General features: G+C 40.3%; 1 protein-coding gene across 5 annotated transcripts in view; it reads left to right on the forward strand.

Annotated features, from left to right (window-relative positions):
• The window catches only part of LOC131254869 (uncharacterized), a 134,945-nt gene that overhangs the window by 18,340 nt on the left and 101,691 nt on the right, over window positions 1-14,914 (forward strand). Inside the window, exon 6 of one of the 5 annotated variants that reach the window (XM_058255597.1) lies at window positions 13,696-14,220. The exons of the other annotated variants lie outside the window; for them this stretch is intronic. Within the exon in view, the coding sequence (XP_058111580.1) occupies window positions 13,696-14,204 (509 nt within the window). The 3' untranslated portion in view covers window positions 14,205-14,220. Of the gene's footprint in view, window positions 1-13,695; window positions 14,221-14,914 lie in introns of those variants that run through there. 5 annotated transcript variants of the gene reach the window in all.

Below are 14,914 nucleotides of genomic sequence, written 5' to 3' on the forward strand. Positions count from 1 at the left end.
AATCTACATTGTCCTCAATGTAAAAGAAATAAGCATGATTTGCAAATGAACAACGTAATTGAAAGAGAAGGGATGGAAAGATAGTACCTGATGAAGAGATTTTGAGGCTTTTTCCGAAGGATCTCAGCGTGAAAGTGGGTTAGCACAAAAGTTAATCAACTAAAAACAAACTATCCTAAAACGGCGGAAACAAACTATCCTAGAACGGCAGAAAACAAACTATCCTAGAACGGCAAAAAACAATAAACCTAACTACACCTCCGTCAAACTAGGAGATCAATCCTGATAAATAGGATCATTCAGAGGTATGGTAATGTCCTCTGAATCAAATTTCTCGACAAATGGCTTTAATCGATGTCCATTCACTTTGAATTCATTGCCATTGTTTGGATTCCGAATCTCGATGGCCCCATTAGGATAGACATTGGTAACAGTGAAAGGGTCAGTCCAACGAGATTGGAGTTTACCCGGAAAAAGATGTAATCAAGAATTGTACAAGAGGACCTTCTGACCTGGTGTGAATGATTTTTGAAGAATGTGTTGGTCATGAAACACCTTCATCCTGTCCTTGTAAATTCTCGAGTTTTCGTACGCATCATTCCGGATTTCTTTGAGTTCATTCAACTGAAGTTTGCGTAGTGAGCCAGCGTTGTCCAGATTGAAATTCAAAATTTTAATCGCCCAGTTGGCTCTATGTTCCAACTCCATAGGCAAGTGGCAAGCCTTCCCATAGACAAGTCTAAAGGGTGATATTCCAATAGGGGTTTTAAATGCAGTACGGTAAGCCCATAAAGCATTGGTCAATCGGATTGACCAATCCTTTCGATCAGGGTTAACCGTTTTCTCCAAAATGTGTTTGATCTCCCTATTGGAAATCTCAGCTTGCCCACTTGTTTGTGGGTGGTATGGAGTGCTCACCTTGTGAGAGATGCCATATTTCTTCGTTAAGTTCGCAAATGGCCTATTACAAAAATGTGAGTCTCCATCACTAATGATGGCTTGAGGCGTTCCGAATCGGGAAAGAATGTTCTCTTTTAAAAACCCAATGACTGTTAATGGTCATTGTTCTGGCACGGAATCGCTTCGACCCATTTAGTGACAGTCTACAGCAAGCAAAATATATAAATTTCCAAAAGATTGGGGGAATGGTCCCATGAAATCAATGCCCTAGCAATCAAATGCTTCAATGATCAGAACGGGGTTCAAAGGCATCATATTTCGACGGGACAATGCTCCCAACTTTTGACACCGCTCACAAGCTTTGCAAAACTCATGAGTGTCCTTGAACATAGTGGGCCAGTAAAAGCCATACTGCAAAATCTTGGCTGTGGTCTTTTTAGCAGAAAAGTGACCACCATAGGTCTGAGAGTGACAGAAGGAGATGACACTTTGGTGTTCATTGTCTGGCACACATCTCCTTAAGATTTGGTCTGGGCAATATTTAAACAAATATGGATCATCCCAGAAGAACTTACGAACCTCGGCGAAGAATTTTTTCTTATCTTGCGTAGTCCAATGTGTCGATGTGAAACCTGTGGCAAGATAATTAGCAATATCAACAAACCAAGGTGAATGAGAGACTTTGAACAATTGTTTGTCAGGAACATGTCATTTATATGTGTCGTCTTAAGGGAATCAGAGAGATCAAGGCGAGAAAGATGGTCAACCACTACATTTTCTACTCCCTTTTTATCTTTTATTTCCAAATCAAATTCTTGGGGTAGGAGGATCCATCTTATCAGGCGGGGTTTAGCATCATTCTTAGAAAGAAGATACTTGAGGTCCGCATGATCTGTGTAAATAACGATCTTGGATCCGATCAAGTCGGACCTAAATTTGTCTAAAGCGAAAACTACGGCTAAGAGTTCCTTTTCCGTAGCAGAGTAGTTCACTTGGGCAGGATTTAGAGTTCTACTTGCGTAATGAATAACATACGGCTTCTTGTCTTTTCTCTGGCCTAAAACCGCCCCAAGAGCATAGTCAGACACGTCACACATAAGTTCAAAAGGAAGGCTCCAATCGGGTGGCTGCATGATAGGTGCAGTGGTTAACATACCCTTGAGCTTAGTAAAAGCTTCCTGGCATTGCTCAGTCCACTCGAATGGTGCATCCTTTAGAAATAGCTTACATAAAGGATGAGAGAGGTGACTAAAGTCCTTTATGAATCTCCTGTAAAAACCAACGTGTCCTAAAAAGGATCGCACGTCTTGTATGTTCTTGGGTGGAGGTAGGGTAAAGATAAGATCAATTTTCGCTTTATCTACCTCGATTCCTTTGGATGTGATGATATATCTAAGGACAATTCCCTTACGAACCATGAAATGACACTTCTCCCAATTGAGTACCAAATTCTTTTCTTCACATCTTTTCAGCACACATTTAAGATTCTCTAAGCAATCGCTAAAAGATGGACCAAAGACAGAAGTCGTCCATGAAGACCTCTAGATATTGCCCCACCATGTCAGAAAAAATACTCATCATACATCGTTGAAAAGTGGCGGGGCATTACACAGTCCGAATGGCATCCTTCGGTAAGCAAAGGTGCCAAAAGGACGTGAACGTGATCTTTTCCTGATCTTCAGGGGCTATCTCTATCTAATTGTAGCCCGAATAGTCGTCAAGGAAACAGTAATAGGAATGACCAACTAGCCTTTCCAAAATTTAATCGATGAAGGGCAAAGGAAAGTGGTCATTCCTTGTGACGGTATTCAATTTCCTGTAGTCAATGCACATTCTCCAACTAGTAGTAACTCTAGTTGGCACAAGTTCATTGTTGGCATTGGCTACAATGGTGATTTCGGACTTCTTGGGAACCACCTGAGTTAGACTCACCCATTGACTATCGGATATTGAGTATATGATACCCACATCTAATATTTTAAGAACCTCGACTTTAACTATTTCCTTCATGTTTGGATTTAGTCTACGTTGTGATTGCCGAGAGGTCTTCTCATTATCCTCAGGATAAATGCGGTGAGTACAAATCGAAGGGTCAATTCCCTTGAGGTCCACAATCGACCATTCAAGGGCTCCCTTATGCTCAATGAGAGTAGAGAGGAGCATACTCTCCTGTTCTTGCTCAAGGTGAGAAGAAATCACCACCGGGTATGTCTCATCTTGATCTAAATAGACATATTTCAAATCAGAGGGCAAAGGTTTTAGGTCAAGCTTCGGTGCCTTGAGGTTAGACGGTAGAGGCACCACATCGGTTTGGGGTAATTTTTCAAATTGTGGCCTCCACCGGTTAACTTCTAGCACCGGCACATTATCAAGCATAACACCTGTATTCCTAATCATATCATCATCTAAATCATGGGAGTGGGCCAAGCACGTCTCTAGAGGGTCAGAGGATAAGGTCAAAAGTGCTTTATCTTCCATGAAGAAATCAATAATGTTAATATCGTGGAAATCATCTTCATCCTCTAACTGTTTGCCTGTGTTGAAAAAGATATTCAACTCCAATGTCATATCCTCGAAAGACATACTCATGACTCCATTCTTGCAATTAATGATTGCGTTTGAAGTGGCAAGGAATGGGTGACCAAGAATGACAGGAATTTGAGTGCTCATGTCCATGATGGGTTGAGTATCTAGGATGATAAAATCTACCGGGTAATAGAATCTGTCAACCTGGACCAACACATCCTCAATTATCCCTCTCGGTACACGAACTGATCGATCGACAAGTTGTAATGTAGTTCGGGTGGGTTTCAATTCACCCAAACCTAGTTGTTCGTAGACCGAGTAAAGAATCAGATTTACACTCGCTCTTAAGTCAAGAAGTGCGTGCTCAATCCGGCAATTCCCAATTACACAAGTGACGGTTGGGCTACCGGGATCTTTGTATTTCTGTGGCACATCTTGCTTTAGGATGGCACTCACCTTTTCAGTTAAGAAGATTTTCTTTTGAAATATTTTGTCGTCTTTTGATCTTACACAAGTCTTTCGGAAATTTGGCATATGAAAGTATTTGTTTAACCGCATCCAGTAGAGGAATATTGACCTTCACTTGTTTTAACACCTCTAGAATGTCCTGAGAGTTAGAGAGAGGTTTTGGTGCAACCAACCGTTGGGGGAATGGGGCAATCGGCTTGCCTTGAAGTTCCGGTTCCAATTCTTGTGGAGCAGTGCTAGGTCTATCATCGTTATCCTCTTCCAGGTCCTTAGGCTTTTCAGTCCTTACCGGAATAGATTTGTCAATTATTTTCCCACTCCTAACAGTGGTGATAGACTTAGCTTGCTCTATTTGATTTGAAGAGCTTGGATCACTTATTTCGTATTGCGATTTAGGATTTGGGAAAGGTTGGGTTGGAAGAATCCCTTTTTCCCCAATTGAATTTTTTGTCTCACACCCTTGTATGGCCTTTGAAATGTCTTGAAGGGTTTGCAATATGTCCTGAGTGATAAGCTCTTGGTTTTGAATATGTTTTAAAACCGGATCTTCTTGAGGTTTCACTTTATTTGGAATTTGATTGAAGAAACCTTGAGTAGCAGTTTGTCCATTCCTCCAACTGAAGTTTGGATGATTTCTCCAATAGGGATTGTATGTATTGGAGGTAGGTCCATTGAAAGGTCTTTGGTAATTATTCACGGCATTGGATTGCTCATTCAAAACTTCTTGAAAGGCAGGTATTGTTGGACAATTTTCAGTTGTGTGAACGTTGCAAGCACAAATACCGCAAACAGTTTCCTTAACCTTATCCTTCTTTAGTTCCATGGCCTCGAATTTCCTTATGAGATTGGCCACTCTAGCATTAATATCATCATCCTTTTTCAGAAGGTATAATCCACCCCTCCTTTGATTGAGTGGGCTTAGAAATGGTGCTTGATTTTGGGTAAGTGTCCCATGATTGTGCGTTTTCAGCAAGTCTATCCAAGTAGTCCCACACATCATTGACATTTTTATTCATGAATTCCCCATTACACATTGTCTCAACCAATTGGCACATGGAAGATGTCAGTCTATCATAGAAAAATTGTGTAATGCGCCACGTTTCAAAACCGTGTTGTGGGCATGAACTAACAAGATCCTTGAACTGCTCCCAACATTGGAAGAATGTTTCATTCTCCTTTTGGGCGAAGTTCATGATTGACTTTCTAAGGGTGTTCGTTTTATGATGTTTAAAAAATTTCTTTATGAACTCCCTTATCTTGTCATTCCATGTGCCAATAGATCGGGGATGTAGTGAATGCAACTACGTTTTAGCCTTCTCTTTCAAATAAAAGGGAAAGAGTTTCAGTCTGACTGTGTCCTCAGACACGTTAGGAAAATATAAAGTGACTATAATCTCATCAAACTCTTTCTAGTGCAAATATGGACTTTCAGATTCAAGTCCATGGAATTTTGGAAGGAGTTGGATCACCCCTGGCTTGATATCCATGTGTCCCGTATTTTCAGGAAAAACCATACATGAGGGCATGCTCACCCCCACTGGTTGTAAATAATCTCGCAAAGTACGAGGCGGGGGTGCTTGATGCACCTCATTCTTATCCTGGACTTCCTCAACCCTAGGTTGAGGTTGTCCTCCCTGTTGATTAGCAGCCATCACTTCAATTAACTTTGAGGATCTTGTGTGGTGTCTAATCCTGTGATGGATAGATAACCCCTCAACCAATCCTCCTTCACTCAAAAGACGTCGAGTGTTGTCATGGACCCACTTGGGCATGAAACACTCTCAGCCCTCAATTTAGATTCTAACCTAAACCTAAAAGAAAGTAAGGAATTCTAGAAATAGAAAGAGAGAGGGAGTTGGAAAGAAGTTATTAAATGAGAAGTTCCTAATTAAAATCCTGCAAAACAAAACAAAACAAGTCAGTTCCTAAAAACAGAAATTCTAAAAATAAATTAGGAAAGTAAACTAGTTTCTAAAAAGGAAAGTTTTTTAAAAACAAAAAAATAGAAAGTTTCTAAAAAAATTATATTCTAAAATCAAATTAGGCAAGTTTCTAAACCTAAAATTAGAAAGTAAGTTTCTAAAAAACAAAAAATAGAAAGTTTCTAAAAAAATTATATTCTAAAATCAAATTAGGCAAGTTTCTAAACCTAAAATTAGAAAGTTTCTAAAAACAAAAAAACCCTAATCCCGAAAATAGAAAAACCCAAATCTTAACTTAATTTTAAAACTAGCTAATCTCAGAAAAACGCAACCGTTAATCCCCGGCAACTGCGCCAAAAACTTGTTCACAACCCCAAGTGTAGGGCTACGATGTAGTAATAATCTCGGTAAGACCGAGGTCGAATCCACAGGGACTAATCTCGTGTGTTTTCTGAAAGCAACTAGAAGAAGAACTAGAAAAAGATGAAAACCTAAATCTAAAATATTTGAGAGTAATTGCGAGAGATTTAATGAAAAACTTAAGAGATTCAAAAGTGTGAAACTAGGGTTTCCAAGGATCCACTTGTAGATATCAGGGAGATCTATGCTTGATTCAAGTCGCACAATTGGAATCGGAGTCCCATCTTATCCAATTGGAAGATATTTCAGTAAAATCAAATCTGAACTTCCTTTGACCTAATTCTCAATGGATGAGAGGCGTGAGAACTAGAAGTGATTCCATCACAAAACCATGCCCAAGAGACAAGGCAAACAACAACAACTTACCAAACTCACAACCAATCTGGGAGAATTGTGAAAGCTAGGAAGGATTCCATCACCCAACCATGCCTAAGGGACAATGGTGAACAATAGGATTTCCTAGTTTCACAATCTCAATACATGAAAAGAACATACTCAAAGCTATCGCATATCTATTGTAATTTGAGTCACAACAAACCATTGAAAACTGAAAGTATTCCTTATAAACAAACTAGAATAAAAGAGAGTTCAATATAAACATGAATCAAAGTAATAGAAACATCCCATCACGCTACAAGCTTCACCTCTTAGCCCTAGCTAAGAGGTTTAGCCAACCATAGACATGATTGAACTAGAATCTCTTATTAAAAGCATAAAAATAACTAAGGAAAGAGAAGAAAAACCCTTTGCGACGGCTTCTCCACGCTTTTGCTCCACTCCTCAAACCCTAGATGATGCTTAGTAGGGACCCCTATTTATAGTTTTAGGCCTTAGACTTTCGCACCAAGTGGAAATTTTCGGAAACAGTCTCAAATTTACGCAGTCCGCGCAAGTTTTTTGTAACGCTCGACTGGTTGTGGGATGTCCTCGACCGATCATGGGACGCCCTCGACTGGTCGAGCAGGATGGAAAATTGACTATTTTAATCGCTAGAGTTCGAGTCAAGCACCTTCGACCGGTCGAGCCAGGACTGGTCGAGCAGAGTCTATAGGATTGGTCGAGCATACGCAGGACTAGTCGAGCCGGAGCTAGGACTGGTTGAGGATTACGCAAATATACTTCAAAACTCCGTTTTTCTTCATTCTTGACTTGATTTTCTTAGATCTTCAGCGTGTGCATTCTTCATTCTTGGTTTCATCAAATCTATTCTTGGTTTTGGTGATTCTTGAGTGTTAAATTCATGCTTTTAACATCCCTTTCAATCCAAGCTCTTGAATTTGTAACGTATCGGAAAAATCCGTATAAAGACCCGAGTACCGCCTCAGACAGGAATCTTTAATGAGCGAATCCTTTAGTAATTAGACGAGAATTAATTAAGTACTAAACTCAATCACTAGTGGAATTAGCTTGAACCACTTTCTATACGAACTGCAAGACCCAAAACCATTAGGATCACTAACCCAACATTACCTAGAAACCTAGGATTAGTCTCAAAACCCAGTTCCTCTCGGGAGCACATTGAAACTCCGTATCGGACCTGGACCGTGCGTTGAAAGTCCGATTAACGCGAAACTATTAGGTTATGACCGCCATAATGGGCTTGACAACCATCGCGGAAAACGAGTCCAAATAGTATCCAGAAACGCACGACTTGATGCCTGGAGTGACGTGTGTGAGAAGCGCAAATATCTTTAGAAAATGAACTCAAACCTAAGTGAATTGGGCCGTTCGCTTGCAGGCCAAATTTAGGGTTTCGGACCGTCAGATTCTGACCCAGCTACACCCTTGGATCACGGAAATTTTCCTACACATATCAGTGTACTTGTGGCCCTGATCGAGTGACGATGACCGTTGAACTGAAACTGGTCCTCTGCGGTTGATCCACTAATCCGATCAAACCGAAATCTTAACCTGACATAGATCCATTGTCAAGGAACTTTCTCTGGACCGTATGCAGAAAATAGATCTCCAGATGAATTCCGTTGACCCGAAACAACCATCCTTCGGCTATACCCTAAGTATACCATGGCCCTGGGGCCATTGATATCACTTTTGGGCCTATATAAGACCCTTAACCCACCTCTCTCTCTCTCTCATTCCATACGAATTTCCTCCAAACCCTAGGAGAGGAGAGAAAAGAAGAGAAAAGTGTGAGGAGAAGAGTGAAGGTTAGGGAGATCGAGGCGGTGGTTCTCTCGTACAACTACACGCCCCAAATCGCCTCTTTGCTACGCTACTTAACTCGTTTCGACTGTGATTTGGGTAAGAAATCCTAACCCTAATCTCATTTTAGGAATCCAAATAGAAGAATCTATGAAATAGCTAACCTATCTCAATGTATAAGTACCCGTTATTCTGTATTCGGGAATATAAGATTTAAACTGAGTTCGATACGAGTATACCGACGAAAGGTGCGGACTACAAATGTTTAGGTTATGGTTTTTAAGGCTTTCAATGTCAGTTAATGATTTATGACTGACTTGATTACTGTCACATGTGCTTAGATGTGATGTTTTCCGTGTATTACACATATATATGAACTATGTTGAATATAATGCATTCTATGTGTTTGTTGAAATATTTGAATGAATATGGAATTATGATTTGTGCTTGCCATGATTATTGGTCGAGAATACATGATTATTGTATGTATGACAACTCCCTTGTGAAAGAATCTGCTATAGTATAGGTTATGACTAATTTATTACATGTATGTAGATATGTGTAGTCTAAGTGTTTGATAAAATGCCTGATTTAGAAATTGCGGGTTGAAATGTATTTAATAATGGCATTGAGGTAGGATTCTCAATTACCGTATCTATAGTTATAGTTTCCTACATGTAATCTATCTTACTACTACATAATTCATGAATGAAGTACATACGTATGATAATATGCTTTATGTTTTGTTAAAATGCTTAAATGAGATTTATGTTGGTTTTGTTTGTTAAATACTGTTATGCATATCACATGTATCCACATGCTATGTTTGAGTTGGTTTAGGACTACTACGTAGTTTAGGCAATCGGTAATGGTTTCGATCAGTGGCCGAACTAGTTTCGCCATAACGGATACGTTCGATGAATCCGAGTTGTATGGTGATTACCGATAGTGGTTAGGCCACGAGGAGTGCGTATGCACTCCATGTCGATTATTTCAACGTGCACTCGTACCAGTCAAACTTGTCAAGCAACCCGATTGGCCTAATGTGTGTTCACCATGTATGGACGCTACTGCTTGAATCTAAGGTATCACTTACCAGTGAAAAGCCCGTTTAACCTTGGTACCATGATCCGCGAAGACTCGTGAGCTGGGCATGGTGGTATGGGATACTGTGGTCGTGCTGTCGGCCTACGCTGGGGTAACGAGCCTCCCGGTAGTGTTCATTGTGCAACCCAAACTCGTGAGCCGAATACGGTGGTATGAGACACTATTCGAGCTGTCAGCTTATGCTAAGGTGACGAGCCTTTCCTGTAGTGACCTCGAGTATAAATTAGGCCTACGCCGAGGTGACGAGCCTCCATAGCGACCTGAACTTGCCTGTCCACTGCTCTTAAATCAGGGGTGACGTTGCCCTATAACTTGCCTATCGTATGTGATTAACTAGGATTGACGACCCTATATGGATCATCGTTTGGGTAAATGATATAAAGGGAGGTACCTTAGCTTCCTGAACCTACTGTATGAATAAACCTAATTAAGTATTGGCTAACACGATCATGCACCGCATTGCATGTACTTTGGCGAGGAAGCACACGTGTTCAAAGTGGTGCATGCTGCAATTGTGAGATGATGTCGTTGAGGGAATGTAGGCGAGGGCATGCATCATTATCGCATACCATCTTTGCATTAACAAGAGTACTTAGGATATGATTGCCGTATTGCCTTATCATTACTGCTTGATTGAATTGATAACATGTTAACCTTTGCCTTATAGCCCCACTGAATTGATCACTCACTCCCAATCTGGGACGGTGTTTTAAAACACCAACTAGACTCAGCTACAGGTGATGGCGATGCTTACGAGGTGGAGCCTGACTTTTATAATGATGAGGAGTTCTCCTACATGCAACTCTCTGGTGGGTCTATGTAGACCTGGAGTTGTGTCGATGGGGTCACAGGGATACGGATTAGATGCCATTACATTGTATTATTTTGTAAATTTTAAAACTATACATGTAATTATTTAACCTGGTGACGTGTTCATACTCTGGGGACTTACAACCACCTATATGCTTTATATATCTATCAGTCTTCCGCTTGCGTAATCTAATTGTCTCTGGAGTATAATATGCTAATTTGGTATAATCCCACTCATGTTTAATGCACTAATATGGACAACATTTAATCATCATTATCTATGTTGCATAAGTGATGCGTTGGAACTCGGGAGTTGAGCTTCTGCTCGACCCCCAATTTTCGGGGCGTTACAGAATTCCCCTTGCAACACAAACATGATTAAAATAGAACGTTAAGCATTATCTATTCATAAAACCACGTAATAACTGGGGTCCAATTTGCAATATTTGACCCTCAACAAGAAGCTCATCAACTTGCTTCTTCAATTCTGCATGCTCCACGGGATTCATTTAGTAGTGGGGGAGGTTTGGTAGAGTCGACCTGGGGACTAAATTAACAGCATGCTGAATTTCCCGCATGAGTGGAAGCTCATTTGGTAGATCCTTTGGGAAAACATCGGAACTCCTCCAATACTGGAATCACCTTTGGTGGCAACTCTACGCTAACCTCGAAGATAATCTCTCTCGCCAAGAGGGCGTACACCATCGAATAAACTCTAGTCTCTTTTTCAAACTCTTTGGTGTTTATTATGTGGAGGGACTTAGGTTGAGGCTTCTTCACATCTTTCGAGTCACCTTTCTTTACGTCATCCTTTTCCGGAGCGCTTTTGGGCTAGAGAGGATTTAACTTGATTGTGTTACCTTCATAAATAAAAGAACATGTATTCGAACAGCTGAATAGTGTCACATCATGATCATACAGCCAAGGTCTGCCCAAAATGATGTGACCTATATCCATAGGCAAAACATCACACCACATGGTGTCTTTGTTGGAAGAAAACTAAATGGGAACAAGACACTACTGAGAAACTGGCATTGAAGACGCATCAACCCCTGAAACTCGATAGGGTTGAGGGTGAGGGACAGGCTTCAAACGTAAATGAGATACAGTGCTAGTGAAGACCATATTGGTGCAGCTGGCACTCTCAATTATTACTTTACAATTTTTGTTGCCACACTTAGTGTAAGTGTGGAAAATTGAATTCCTACACCAATCATCATTTTATTTGGCCTGGGCCATGGCAGATCTAACAATTGCAAGTGGTGCAGTCTCAACTTTGTTGGGATATTTATTTGTTATGTAGGGGTTTAGCTGTAAATATGCAAAGGAGAGTCTTATGTGTAATTTTATATTTATTAGGGGGTTATGATGTAATTTGTAAATAGAGGAAAATCCTACATATAAACAGAAAAAAATAAAGAGGCTAACGTTTTTGAGCTCTCTCATCTCTCTATCTACAACTTCTACAAAAACTACTTGGTATTAGAGCTTTGTTCGATCAATTATATGTGTGATTGAGGATCTATGCATAAGGAGGATCGAATTTCTGATGCAGGGTGCTGTTGACGTCAACTGTACAGACACTAATATCAGTCGTACGGCCCCGTACAGATTGATTTGGGTTGAGATCCACACCACCAAGTGAGACTACACATGGGAGGAATTATGAGCATTTTTCATAATTTTTTAGATTCATTTGGTATTTTTTATTTTTTTAAAAAAATGGATTTTACCATTTTTTTTTCTTTTGGAAAACGGCCTCAAGTCATCAATTTCTCAGATTTCTTCTAAATCGGTGGTTTTTAATCCTTGGGATCCACTCATTATGGACCGTTTTTTAATGGTCTATCAAGGAATGTTGCTCTTGTGCAAATTCGAGATGTTTTTATGCATTTTTTTTTAGCAAAAAGGTGGGTCGACTGGATACACCAGATTTGGGTGTATCTCCCTGCTCGTGGTTTTGTTCATATTACCTCAGTTTGTGATATTTCTCCTCGTCTTCTTCATATATCCATGGATTCCGAGTCATCTAGACATAGCTCCGAGGGACCCCTCTTAATTACCTCCACAAAATTTAATGGGAACAATTTTCTTTTGTGATCCTAGGTTGTCTGCATGTATGTTATTAGTAAGGAGAAACTTGGATTTCTTACCGGCACATCTAAGAGGTCGTCTACTTCTCAATATGGTGATTCGTCACAGATTGTCGCATGGGATTCCTTAAATGCTATTGTTATGGTTGGATCTTCAACTCTATGGAACCGGGTATTGCTTCTTCCTATTTCTTCTATGATTTTGCTGCCGATTTGTGAAAATCCCTCAATGAGACATATGGGACCATATCTAACAAGCCCCATATCTTCCAGTTTAACATGAACTCTATTCTCTCACCCAAGAGAATTTGTCAATTGCTGAATATTTTGGTGCACTAAAGAGTCGTTGTGAAGAACTAAATCATTTGCAACCCTTGAGTGAGCTTCTAGATAGCCGCAGTGCAAAGATTGTGGGGATAAGGGAAGATGAAGCAAAAATATATAAAATTTTGGCTGGATTGAACAATGAATGTGAGGCCCTTTGGACCCAACTTGTTGCTACAACTCCATTTCCCTCTCTTTAGGTAGCATATTCCATTGTTTATACTAAGGAAGCCTGCAGGCGGGTGAAGTTAGCACCCACTGCTAATTAAAAGAGGACTACATTTACCTCCACCATCCCATCTGGTGATTGAAGTGGTGGTTTAGATTCTCGAGGAGGTTTTATTAGAGGACAAGGTCGTGGTCGTGGCAGGTTTATGTGCACCTTCAATCGGTTCAGACACACTCGGGATCAGTGCTTCGAATTACATGGACGTCCTACTGCTCATGTTGTTGCTTCTGATGAAATTGGGACCATATTTGACTCTTCTGGTGGTCGTCCTCTTGACATCTCTCATGTCTCTGATCAGTTGGACACAGTTCCCATGACCAGGGCCGATGTTATGGATCTTTAGCGCCTTCGGATGCTTCAGACCCAATCCGTGCCTCATGCCTCTTCTGTTTCACAACCATAAGCCTCCTTTGTTGCGACCATAAGTACTGCATTCCATGCCTCTTCCACTTATGCGACCTGTATTATTGATTTGGGGGCATCATATCATATGACTGGTGAGCACACTTGTCTTATTCCATCTAGTACCTCTACTTGCAGTCGCCTACTATGTCTAGCTGATGGGACTTCTACTCCTGTAGAATCCATTGGCTCTGTGTCTTTTTCTCCTAATCTCACCTTGTCCAATGTTCTCTTTGTTTCTAAATTCTGTGCAAATTTGATCTTTGTTCATAGCCTTACAAAAGCCCTCAATTGTTGTGTGATTTTCTTCCATTCTCATTGCATCTTTCAGGACTTTTATATGAAGAGGACTATTGGCGTGGGCCATGGTGTGGTGGTCTCTACTTTCTGCATTCAGGGGAGCTGTCTGCTAGGAGTGATGCTTCATTGAGTTCTTTTACTTTTGTTTCTCATTGTTTTGAGTCTAGTCAGGAGTCGGCTGCATTATGGCATGGGCGACTTGGTCATGTGTCTTTTAAGACTTTGCAATTTTTTCTTCCTAAGTTTAATAAGTTGAATAATGTTTCTTTCCAATGTGAAACGTGCCAGTTTAGCAAGCATGCTCAGACCTCATTTCCTACACTTCCACATTGCTTTAATAAAACATTTGCTTTAATACACTATGATATTTGGGGTCCTAGCCTTGATACTTCAATTGATGTTTTTTCATACTTTGTGACTTTCATTAATGGTTTTTCTCGTGTTACTTGTGTTTATTTAATGAAATGGCGTCACGAATTGCCACGCTTGTTTAAGTCATTTCATCAACTGATTATGACTCAGTATGATTACAATATTTAGTCCATTCGGTCTGATAATGGTGGCGAGTATATATTCCAAAGTTTCACATCTTATCTTTAAGAAAATGGCATTCTTCATCAGTTTTCATGTGCTTACACTCTGTTACAAAATGGAGTGGTTGAGCACAAGAATTGCCATCTTCTAGAAGTTACTCTCTCTCTTCTGATTGGGATGAAAGTTCCTAAATCATACTGGTTTGCTATTTTGTTGACTTCTTGGTATTTAATTAATCGTATGCCTTCTCGTGTCTTAAATGGCACGACTCCTTTTCATACACTTAAGCCTGGTTGTTCTCTTTTTGGTATTCCTCCCAAGGTTTTGGGTGCATTTGTATTGTTCACTCCGTGTCCATCCTGAGACAAGTTTGCCAATCGTTCCATCAAATGCATCTTCCTTGGGTGCTCTCTTCAGCACAAAGGTTGTAAGTGTTATGATACATGCACTAAAATGTATTTTGTGTCCATGGATGTCACATTCTTTGAAGATCGTCCTTTTTTCTCTACCATGTTTAATCCTCCGAATTTAGTTACCTCACATGCTCCTTTACCTATGCCTGTGGTTGTGGTTAGTGACCAGTTTGTTCCTCATCCTGAGGTGCCTAAGCAGATTCTCGCCTATGTTTGTAGAAAGTTGAGACAACTAACAATACTACTAGTAGCTCCTCTTCCTACATCAAGTAATTCTCTCAGTCCCACTTCCATTACTCATCC

This window comes from Magnolia sinica, chromosome 1 (genome assembly GCF_029962835.1).
Source record: "Magnolia sinica isolate HGM2019 chromosome 1, MsV1, whole genome shotgun sequence".
Taxonomy (NCBI): Eukaryota; Viridiplantae; Streptophyta; class Magnoliopsida; order Magnoliales; family Magnoliaceae; genus Magnolia; species Magnolia sinica.